The 12,533-nt window shown below is 40.5% G+C and overlaps 1 protein-coding gene across 1 annotated transcript; it reads right to left on the bottom strand.

Moving 5' to 3' along the window:
- Positions 1-2,253: 2,253 nt before the first annotated feature.
- LOC122737976 (B-cell lymphoma/leukemia 10-like) lies at positions 2,254-2,923 on the bottom strand. The gene is given in 2 exon segments (XM_043979997.1): positions 2,254-2,680; positions 2,682-2,923. Coding segments are annotated over 2 exon segments (669 nt in total).
- Positions 2,924-12,533: the final 9,610 nt, after the last annotated feature.

Here is a 12,533-nt window from a genome sequence, read left to right on the forward strand (position 1 = left end):
CTAAGAATGGTTTATAGCTGATAGGCAGATTTTGTTTATTTCAGTAGGAAAACAACACAGACCCTAAGGAATGGTATGTAAATCTGACTGTAACGATTGGGATGACGCCACCTGCTGGAGACTTACTGTGGAAAAGCTCCGCCATGAGGAGAAGGTCTCTGAGGGCAAGCCATGTGGTCAAGGACCTTAGCGTCAGGAAGTGACGTTTGCTTGTGGGTACTGTCTATCAGCCAATCAACTTGAGGAGCCTCCCATTTCTGGGAGGGGGACACAAAGTAGGAAGCAGATACTGGTAGAGGGGTGCTGTCTCTTTTTGGTTCCTGACCTAGCCATGGTGGGTCGGATGATAGGGTCTCTTGGAAATAGGTAAAAATTTAACTTTCTTTCTGATCCTAATGCTCTTTATAAATACTTAAACACTTAAATACTCTTGCTGAAGCTTATAATTTATTGGTGACCACTCATTAGATTTTAGATAGCATTGCTAGAATTTTAGCCCCTTACATGACAGAAAACATTTCAAAGATCATTTAAAGAGAAAGATGTTGTTGATTATTTAAGGAACTTAAAACCAACTATTGTGTAAATCAACTTTTTGAATGATAACTACAAATTTTCTCTTGCAATAAAATGTCTCAAATGAGTAATATGTGGACAAAAACAATTCAGTTGTTAGAACTGTTCCTATAAAAAAATATTAGTAGGTCAAGATTGTAGCTGACAATTATTTTCTAGAATTACACATATCACAAACACTTGAAAATAAATTAGGTTTAGTATATTGCTCTAAAAATGGAAATAGGGGGGCAGCTAGGTGGCACAGTGGATAGAGCACTGGCCCTGGAGTCAGGAGTACCTGAGTTCAAATCCGGCCTCAGACAGTTAACACTAGCTGTGTGACCCTGGGCAAGTCACTTAACCCCAATTGCCTCATGAAAAAAAAATAAAAATGGAAATAAGTATTTGGATTCTTAAAGGAAATTTAACTTTAAAAAAACCCTCCAGTATCCTTAAGACTATTATACTGTTAATAAGTAGTTACTTCTCCATCATCCCTCAAAACCTCATCCTCCTGCAAGACTGCACCAACCCTAATACTCCCATCCCATCAATACCCTCTGCCTGTGGGCAGTCTGCATTCCTTTAGGTCTCTATCATGCCCCCAGGCTATTATAACCCTATCCTACCTTCCCCCTGCTCCTTTTTAGCTTCATTTTGGGTGGTGTCTTATCCCATAGGATTATAAACTCTGTGAGAAAGGAAACTATTTTCCGTTTTCATATTTGCATCCCCAGTGCTTAGCATAGTACCTGGGGCACACAGTAGGTACTTAATGTTTACTGACTGACCAAATAGCATTTCTACCACTTGTTTACTGCAAATTTTACATGGTTAAGAAAAATCTTATATGTTGACTTGGTGAGTAAACAATAACAAATTTAGTTACATAAGAGAGAAAATGTGATACAAAGAATAATAGAAGTGGCATTCCATTACAATAAATGACAAGACCACATGATAAGATTGTCAGCAAATGCCCCACTAATTTCGAACAATGTTCAACAAAACTGAATTTCTATAAGAAAATAATTTGTTCTAAGATTTTATTTACACTCCAGACAACAACTTAGAGGATAAAAGTACAGAAACTAAAAACATAAAATGCCTCCATAAAATATACTAGTGATTGATATGTGACAAAATAGTTCTCTTAGGAATAATAAAGCATCTGATGAACAACATAAGTGTCTTGAGAAAGGCATTAAAGTCACTGATGATGAGAATATTTGATCAAATTAAGATATTGGCACATTAGGAGTAGAGGCATTATATAAAATTCTACTGTGAGAAGTCTAAATAGTTGCTGAGAACAATTAGGTAGGGCCTGACCACTTCTGGAACACAACCCAAGATAAAAGTGTCTTAGTACAGCAAATCCAGTGCAATTGGACACTATGAAGAAATTGTCCCCTGTTCCAAAATATGATTGAAATCGTATTTTAAAAACAAAACACCAAACTTCTAAAACGAAAAATCAGGAAAAGTAAACAACAGTATACCTAACCAAATGTGTTTTATATTTAATTTCCTAAAACTGCATTAACACTCCATTTACACAGCACGATAAAAATACACTAAAAATCCCACCACAGGTTGTTAGTAAGCATTTACAATAACTGTCTTCTTAAAGCTTTATAAACTCTTTGAAATATTCCTGAAGTAATTTTTGAAAGAAGTGGTAAGCTGTCATTGTCAGCAAAAAGAACGTGATCTCACGGGAATAAACATATCCCTGGAATTTCCTTCTTCTGACTGTGGTTGTAGTGGAAGAGGAGGTGCCCCAGAGTCTTCAGATCTAGGAAGGGGAGTTGAGAATACACTATTTTCGGTTCTGCTTACCTCTACAACATCGCTGGAATGAAAGGAGGCTGTGCTGGGCTCTCTTGTTGGATGGTAAACAACGGTGGCATCTCCATCTTTCAATTTGTCAGAAAAATTGCACTCATTAAAATCTAATCTAGACGGCCCACTTGTTGCTCCAGGTGTAAGAGGCATATAGCTACTCAGGTTCCATCCTTGCAGACGCTCAAGTTTGATAAGCTTTAGCTTCTGCACTTCATCTGTGATCTTCTCTATCAGGAAACTCTGTGTTTTCTCTCGTTGTATAGATTCAACCAGAGTCAAGTCCCTTTGGGTTTTCCTGTAAGTAGTCCAACAGTTTACCGGCTCTTTTTTTACTTGATATTCTGCAAGAAATTTCTTCGGTGTCCTCTCTAGTGAGTACTTTCTTTGCACGTAGGTAATCAAAATGTCTCTCGGCTGTGATTTTTTCACATAAATACACCCTCAGATTTTCTAAAGCATCCTTCTTTACTTCGGCCATGTCCTCCTCGGTCAGCAGCGCTGGAACGGCGGGCTTCATGGCGGGGGCTCCAGAACTCAGGGCTCGCTGCCCCCAGGACTGGAGAGACTCGAGACACCACCCCGCCCGGCTATCCAAGGGGTGAGAGAAGCCAAGAGAGCCCAGGGGCTCAAACCCCGAGAGCAGAGCTAAGCTTCCGCTTCCGGCCCTCAAGCCTAACCTGGAGGTTAGCCCACTGTTGCTTAAGTAGGGAAGTGGTATGGTCAGACCTATACTTAGGGAACAAACATTTGGCAGCTGTGTGGAGGATGGAGTAGAGGGGGAGGAGCATGGAGGCAGGGTCAATTAAGAGGCTATGCAATGCCGCTAATGAGAGGTAATAAGGGTCCTAAACTAGGGTGGAAGGAGGGATACAGGTGCAATTGTGGAGGAGGCATTGAGGGGGCTGGTACCTGATTGGATCTGGGCAACGGAAAATTTAAAACACTATATAGATGTGAGTCATTGTGTTTTGAATGAAACATAAGAGATCCAGGCTGTCTAGGTGATGGCAAAATAACTAAAAAAAATCAGTCAGACAGTGATGAATGTCACGTAGGCCAAACAAATGATTCACTGACTCAATTTTTCATAGCACAACATGGACACAGCTTTGTCAATTCCTTTCCTTTTGAAAGACAGTATCATCTATGCATGGTGTGGAGATTGGTGAGGGATGTGCTGGGAGCCATAAAAATATAAGAGGTTCCTGCTTTTAAGGAGTTTACAATCTCATTGGGGATCTGTGACTAAAACCCATGAAACTGTCAAATAACTAAGCAAAACAGTATATGGCTAAAGGTAAAAGCTAAGGGTATGTACAGATAACAAGCACTGGACTGGAAGGCAGAGCCAGAGCCAGAGCCAGAACTCAGGCCCCCTGCTGCTAACACTTTGCATGACCTTGGGCAAATCTCTTTGCCTCCCTGACCCTCTGCTTCCTCCTCCGTCCAATGGGGAGATCTCTAAGATCTTACCTAGTTTTAACCTTATGATTCTAATCACCCTGAAACATCCCCTTCTGGTCTGGGGGTGCCTTTCCCCCATTGCTGAGATTGTCCTGGAACCTCCCTTTTGAGGAAGAGCCAAGACCAGTCATCCATCCTTCATTCTTCTCCTAGATCTACTTCTGACTCCCCAGACTACACTAGCATGCAGTGCAGGTACCATCCCCCTCACTTCTCCCAGCTTTTTAGCGCCCTTTTGTGTATGTGTTATCTTTACTTATTAGAATGAAAGCTCCTTGAGGGAATCTATTTTTTAATTATGTTTGTAGCACCTCAAGCTAGATGACATAGATAAGTGCTGGGCCTGGAGTCATGAAGACTACTCTTTCTAAATTCAAATCCAGCCTCAGACATTTAGCAGCTGTGTGACCCTGGGCAAGTCACTTCATCCTGTTTGCCTCAGTTTCTTCTCTGTAAAATGAGCTGGAGAAGGTCTACTATCTTTGCCAAGAAAACTCCAAATGGGATCATGAAGAAGGGGACAGGACTGAAACAACTGAACAACAAAATCCCCAGCACTTAACACAGTGCCTGGAACATAGTGTTTAATAGATTCTCATTAAAAATTTGACTAGGGGCGGCTAGGTGTCGAAGTGGATAAAGCACCGGCCCTGGAGTCAGGAGTACCTGAGTTCAAATCTGGTCTCAGACACTTGACACTTACTAGCTGTGTGACCCTGGGCAAGTCACTTAACCCCAATTGCCTCACTAAAAAAAAAAAAAAATTGACTAATCAGCCACATGCCTTGGTCGGTTAGGAGTGAGACACTCATGGGGGCAACTCCTAGTTATCATCACTACAGCACATCTTTCCATCTAGAGAAGTAGCAGCAGCTACAACATTGAAGGTCATTCAAAATTTCATTTGTCAGTTGTCTATTTCTGTGGGAAAATGTGTTCTGGATTCCAAAACTATAAAGGATATTTGGAGTTTCCTTGGTCAGTCTATAAAAGTCTACTTATCCTAAATGCAACTTAAATCTTGAATGCCGATTGTTCTATGATCTGATAAGTGTCAGCATCAAGTCAGGCATCAAACAAGGATAACTATACTCAAAACAATTTTCTACTCTCCACATGGGGGATGGCCTTCAAAAAGTCTAAATAAAGTCCAAGTGACAAAGTGAATGGGTACCAGGACTATAGCAGGAAGATCTGAGTTTGTATCCTCTTTCTTACCATCTGGCTAGGTGTAACTGAGAAAGGACTGAATAAGTCAGCGTGATTGTTAGTCAGTCAGTCAGTATAGTCAATAAGAACTTGTCAATCACTTGAGGCAGCTAGGTGAAGCAGCAGAGGGAGTGGCAGGGTTGCAATCTAGAAGACCTAAGTTCAAATTTGGCCTTAGATACTCATAGCTGTGTGACCCTTTGCAAGTCACTTAACCTCTGTTTGCTTTAATCCACTAGAGAAGGAAATGGCAAACTACTCCAGTACCTGCCAAAAACATCTATGCAGGGTTCCTCAGAGTCAGACATGACTAAATGACTCAGAAAGTTTATGAGAGCCTGAACTCGGGAGACAGCTGTGTGATTTGAGAGAAAATGTAGTGAAGGTAGAGGCAATAAAACTTGGCAACAGATTGGATGCATTGGGCAATGCAAGAGAAAAGTAGGGGATGACACTAAAGTTATGTGCTGGGGTGACTGGAGGCTGGTGCTGCCCTTGACAGGAACAGAAAAGTTTAGAAGGAAGGATTTGGGGGAAAGATAGAGTTCTGCTTTAGACATGTTGAGTTTGAGAGGCCTATTGAACATCCAGTTCAAGATGTCCAAAAGGCTAGAGCTTGAAACACACTAGGGCTGGATATATAGAACTGGGAATCCTGTGCATAGAGAAGATAATGCAAGGTAAATAGCAAGGAATTCAATTAAATAGCAAGTTTGACACTCATAATAAGCTATTTATTCCTCCCATACTTCCAAGAGAGAATGTGAGTCAAGTCCCTATTTCTTCCCCTGTCAAGGACACAATCCATGTAAACTCATGAGGATATTAGGGAGAACTACCCCAAAACAGTCTCTGCTGGCTCACACCCCTCTTCAAATGTATGTAACAGCTAGTGAGCTTTGTTTTCTTAAAAAGCAAACCTTCAGGACATAAATCTTCAGGTGTCTTTCCATTAAAAAAATATTTTTGCAGGGCAATGAGGATTAAGTGACGTGCCCAGGGTCACACAGCTAGTAAGTGTCAAGTGTCTGAGGTAGGATTTGAACTCAGGTCCTCCTGAATCCAGGGCTGGTGCTTTATCCACTGTGCCACCTAGCTGCTCTTATCTTTTCATTTTTGCCAATTTCATGCCATCCTGGGTTTCATAGCCTTTGTCCATGTTCTCAGTAATGTCTTTTCTGTCCCTTAGTTTACTAACCACATCCCCACTTAACCAGTCCTATATTTTATCAACCTTGTAAGTTTGCCATCCTCGTCTTAAATTCCACACACTAGAAGCATACCTACATAACCAGACTTCATCCTAAGTGATGCCACACAGCAAAGCTATTGCAAAGCCTTGTAAATGTATTCCAAAGAGAAAATGACATCCATTCGGGGACATTATATTACTCTAAACCTCCACATAGGTAACCTGAACATCTTTCAAACTAGTTTAACAATTCTACAAATATTTATTGAATACTTAAGTATAAAAGCAAGAGCTTTAAAGATGAAAACTCTACCCTTCTTATTCCTAAGGAGTTTGAAGTCTATTGAGAGGCTACAATAAATATATTGCAAAATAGAATGCTACAAAGGCAAAGGAGAAATGCAGACAAAGTGCTCTAGGAAAACTTGAGGAGAAAGAAAATACATTCAATTGGAGTGTCAGAAAAGGCTTTTGGGGAAAATGGCACCTGAGCTGAGCATGGAAAGAAGAAAATAGCCTTTAATAAGCAGAAATGGGGCACAAGCGCATTCTGGAATCGGGTACCCCATGTGAATGTATGTAGTCAGGAGGTGTTAGATCAAATCTAGGAAACAGCAAAGAATCGAATTTGATTGAAGCATAAAATATATAATGATGTGAAATTAGCCACAGAGGTTCTTAACCTGGGGTCAACAAACTTTTTTTTTTTTGGTGAGGCAATTGGGGTTAAGTGACTTGCCCAGGGTCGCACAGCTAGTACCTGTCAAATGTCTGAGGCCGGGTTTGAACTCAGGTCCTCCTGAATCCAGGGCCAGTGCTCTATCCACTGTGCCACCTAGCTGCCCTGGTCAACAAACTTTTTAGAAAAAAGTATTTTAATAACTATAGTTCAATATAACTGGTTTTCTTAGTAATATTATGTGTTTTATTTTATTCATTTAAAACATTATTCTGAGGGGAGGTCCATAGATCACCAGACTACCAAAGGGATTTATAACACACAAAAAATGGTTAAGAAACCCTGGGTTAGAGCACAATAGAAATGATGATAAACTATACAATTTTTGAAGGTAGGAACAATTGTTTTGATTTTGTCTTTGCATCCCCAGTACCTAGTACGTAGTCTAGCTCATAGCAAGAATTTAATAAATGCTGATCGACTGGTTGATAATAGCTGTTATTTATATAGTTCTTTAAGGTTTACAAAGGGCTTAATAGACTATTGAAAGAAAAGCCTGACTCAAGTCAATTCCTTGGTTTTGGTTTGATACTGAAATGAAAATGAAACTCTTGCAGAAGATATGACAGTTAACAAAAGGAGATTTATTTAATCATATTCAACAAATATATTCATCAAGGACAATGTGTTCAAGTGTCAAAGATGAATCCAAGGTTCTGAGTCTTGGGGACTAGGAGAGTGATGGCACTATCAATGGAAACAGTGAAGTTGAAAGGAGTTGAAAGGAGTTGCAGGTTGAAGGGAGAAGAGTCAAGGTTCAATTTTAAATAGGTTGAGCTGTAGGTATTAGCAGAACATACTTGTCCAGCAAGTAGTTGGAAATGTGGGGCTGGAGCTCCGGGGAGGGATTGAGACATGAGGGATGATTATAAAATATGAATAAGAAGAAAACCCAAGGAAAAACCTTTAAGGATAGCTGCATCTAGAGGGCAATAGGAGGACAAGGACCCATTGAAGAAGGCTGAGAGGGAGCAGATATAGGAAAACAAGAAAAGGAGTATGAGAGTTAGTGTGGCATAAATGAAAGAGCAATGATTCTGAATCAAGAGAGATCAGTATTTCAATCCCTCCCTGAAAGATTTCTAGCAGCATGACCATGGATGACTCCCTTCCCTTCCTTGAACCCCAGTTTCACCATTTGTAAAATAAAGATAGTAGTGCCTACCTCAGAGAGTTGCTGTGAGGATCAAATAAGATATTTCTATAATAGTATATAATATAATTTCTATAACATAATAGCAATAATATAATTTCTATAATAGCATCATGAAAACCAAAGCAAAGAAGAATAACCAAGATGAGAGGGTTGACAAGTGTCAAAAAGTTAATGATGACAGAGAAAAATCCCTCAGAATTAGTAATGTAAAGGCAGTCAGTGGTGTGGTATAATCAGAAACCAGATTCTAAGAAACTGAGTAGTGTATGGGTGGTGAGGAAATGGAGGCAACAAGTATAGACAACTCTTTCTAAAAAATTTAGTGGTGAAAGGAAGGAGATGGCTTATAGAATGATGATGGCTTAAGGAGATGGACTAAGAGAAGATTTCTTAAAGATAAGGGAGACCTGTTTGTAGGTCGTAAGGTAAGAGTCAGAAGAGGAGAGAGGAAAACAAACAGAGGAAGAAAAAACAGATACAGACAGAGATAGAGACAGTGAGAGAAACAAGCAGAGACACAGAGACAGAGACAGAGTGGCAGAGATAGAGACAGATAGAAGCAAAGAGATCCATGGAGCAAACTCCCAAAGAAGATGGAAGGGGATGGAGTAGAAGGCAAAAGTGCAGGGACTGGTCCTGACAAGGAGATGGGTCACCTCATCTTCTGGCAGTGGAATAAAGGATGGATAAGAATTTAGAGCAGTTTTGAAGTGTGAAGAAGATAAGAGGAAGTTTATATGATAGATGTCCTCATTAATCTTATCTGCTAAGAGAGAAGGTAGCAGAAGCAACATTAAGGACTTGAAATGGAGATTTGGACCAGGGAGTGTGATAGTGAATCAATGAGAGATTAATGAAAAGATTCCTATGCAGACCTAATCCATGTTGTTTAGTGACTTCCTCCTGGGACAATCAGTAGTTTAGAAGTAGGAACCTCTAAGGCACATGGTGGGAGTAATTCAGGTTTGAGTACTGGCAGAGCACAAATAGTGTAGGAGACAAATTATCTGAAGATGTAGTGCAGTGCTTCATTGAACTGGTACATTCAACCAATCTCTTACCCAGTTCTAAGAGGACACAGACCAAGATGGCAGCCAGGATCTGCCAAAACTTGCCCAGCATTGAGCATTCCCCCAAAGCCTCCATGTACCTGTATCTTCATCTCCTGTGGACATATGTCCAAACAAAACTCATTATCTTTCCATCCAGATTGTCTCATCTTCCTAATTTTCTTTTTCTTAAAGATATCACCATCCTTTTAACCACCTCGATTATTAAATGTTATCCTCAATTCTTCCTGTCTGCCCCACCATATTCTAACCAGTTGCCAAGTCCTGTTGACTCCACCTATGAAGTACATCTCATATCTATTTTCTTTCTTTTCACCCTGGTTTAAGTCATTATCACCTCTTATCTGGACTATGGCAGTAGCCTCCTAATTGGTTCCCCTGTGTCAAGTCTCTTCCTTCTCCAATCTATCCTCCTCACAGCTGCCAAATTGATATTTCTAGTGAAAAGGTCTGACCATGTCCTTCCCCTGTTCAGGAAACTCCAATGGAGTATCCAATGGATATTCTCAAGTATGGCTACAAACTCCTTTATTTGACACTGAAAGCCTGTCCCCAGACCATTTTTCCAAGCTGATTATGCAGTACTCCCCCTCACATACTCTGTGTTCCAACTGCAATGATTGGAGTGATGCCACCTGCTGGAGAGTTACTGTAGGAAAGCTCCACCATGAGGAGAAGGCATCTGAGGGTAAGCCATGCGGCTTTTCTTTGGCATCAGGAAGTGACATTTGCTTGTGGGTACTGTCTATCAAAGCTACCAGCCAATTAGCTTGGAGCTGTGTGTGTGTATGGATGGGATGTTCCCAGTTTCACAGGAGACTTGTGGGATAAAGAAGGAGTGGTTCTCTGTCTTTCGCAAGGACCTCAGCGGGGAGTGGAGCAGGAGGCATGGACTCCCCAGGATAGATAGCTGAATCTAGGCCTTTCTCTTTCTCTTCCCTAAATTCTTATTCTCCTTAATAAATGCTTAAAAGTCTATACTTTTGCTAAAGCTTATAATTTATTGGTGACCACTCATTAGTTATTTTAGATAGACTAGCTAGAATTTTAGCCCTTTACACAGCCAAACTGGTTTTCTTGCTGTTCCTTATACATAACATTACAGCTTTCTCTATACTTTAGAAGAGGCTGTCCCATGGAATGTCTTCCCTCCCACCTTGTCTCCACCTCTGAGAATTCTCTGCTTCCTTCAGGGCTCAACTTTAGCTACCTCCTATATGAATCTTCTACAATGCCCTCAGTTGTACTCTGCCACTACCTTCCCCCCAAAGTTAGTGTGTGTGTGCATGGAGTCGGGAGACAGAAGATTGTGCATCCAAAACAGCTAGGAGGTTAGATTAGTTGTAAGAGTTAGTTTTTTTTTTTAAAACGGATCTATATTTTTATTGGTTCAAGGTACTACCAACAAGCATACTACCTTTACCAAGAAGATCAACTACTAATATGCAACTTTTATTCTTAGAGAATTGCCTGGGGCACTGAGAGTTTAAGTGAGGTACCCAGGTTTACATAACCGGTAAGTGTCCAAGGTGGGATTTTAACCCAGATCATCCTAAAAGGCCAGTTCTCTTTCCATTATGTCCCTTCTAATCTGAGCTGCTTTGGATTTCACTGTGCAAACCTTTTTTTTTAAACGGGGCAATGGGGTTAAGTGACTTGCCCAGGGTCACACAGCTAGTAAGTGTCAAGTGTCTGAGGCCAGATTTGAACTCAGGTCCTCCTGAATCCAGGGCCTGTGTTTTATCCACTGTGCCGTCTAGCTACCCCCTGAGAGTTGTCAAGGAAATTTTTCTTCCAGATACCATGCTCTGGGATTCATGGCTCTTTTCTGACTGTATCTTCCTCTCTGTGGAGTCTATTCAAATGTTCAATTATTTTTACAAAAGTGTCAGAGACTCTAAGGAAGAACTCTATATAAAGGAAGTATGTTCTAAGTGTATAATCTAATTTTACTCAGTCAGTTTGGGTCTCCCTGTTGTTATTGCCTTTCTAGTAATCATGTCCTCCATGGGCTGCACTGGAGCCAATTCATATTAATTCCTGTCTCTTGAGGACTCTGTCCTGTGTCCACCATATTTACATTTCCAAGCCCTAGAATTCCTCTTTTTTTCCAATCTTTCAAATCCCAGGAACAATAGACCCCAGCATCATACTTGTCATCAAGTCAAAGCTGTTTTTCTAGAAGCCATCTAAACTCCGAGCCACTTATTTTCCCCTGAATCCAGCCCATAGAAATTCCCAGAATAACTGAATTTCCCATGAACCTAGGCTTTCAGCATCTTATTGAGGTCTTCGGACCTGAGTGTCCCATCTCACACATTCTAGCCTTACATGTCCCCATAATATTATTTCATTTTCTAAGAAAAGGTTTAATGAATCAAATTCACCCTACAATTTGGAGACTTTCATCAAATCTACAGTGACTTTAGGAGAAGAAGATTGTTACCCAGAACCCAATTTCTCAACCCAAAGATTGGGAAATAGCATGTAATGTAGCTTAGCTGGTTGCCCAGTGACTTTCCCTAACATATGTAGCAACAATAAAGGTGCACTGTGGTCCCATTCTTCATATTATATTAAATGACAATATTTCTCCTCCTACTGAAGGATGCTCAGGCATTCTGCCACAATATAAACCGACAGAGATCAATTACCAAACTATTAAACATCAATTAGCATCTTTGAAAAGTGAATATTAAATGAACCTACTAATACTACCTTGTTACAGTCCCATTGTATGTAAAAATTATGTCCAAATGTTTAATGAATGTGTGAAAATGTAATTACCAATTTATTGCTCTTGTAGTGGTGATTAATAATCTTACCATTGACTTTCCTACTGCACTGTTGAATTATTGAACTCTAATATTGCTCAGATGACATATTTCTCTCAGAAATAGCCAGGTTGGCAAAAGGGAAAGGACTCTTTAAAACCACTGTGCGTGTGCCACCTCACACTCAGAATTAGTGAGGTGTGACCCCTAAAACTGGGAAACTTGGTCTATGTAGCTCACAGTGGGTGGGCCCCATTGCTTCATTCATTCATTCTTTTGCCTCAGTTCAGCTTTATGTGTCTGTCTGTGAGCAGCAGGTGGGGAAAGAGGAAGTCCTGACCCTTACCAAGTGAATTGATTATAACAGGTTCTGTGGTTTTGATTCCCTGTGGCTCGTCAGGCCCATTTTATCTTGTGGTCCACACTAAGATCCAGTGAAGGCTGAAGCTTACATTTGGCTGGCAAAGTGAAGATACAAATTCTAGTCAACTCTAAAATTCCAGTGGGGGTGGATGGGCGAGGG

Source organism: Dromiciops gliroides, chromosome 2 (assembly GCF_019393635.1).
Source record: "Dromiciops gliroides isolate mDroGli1 chromosome 2, mDroGli1.pri, whole genome shotgun sequence".
NCBI classification, from domain to species: Eukaryota; Metazoa; Chordata; class Mammalia; order Microbiotheria; family Microbiotheriidae; genus Dromiciops; species Dromiciops gliroides.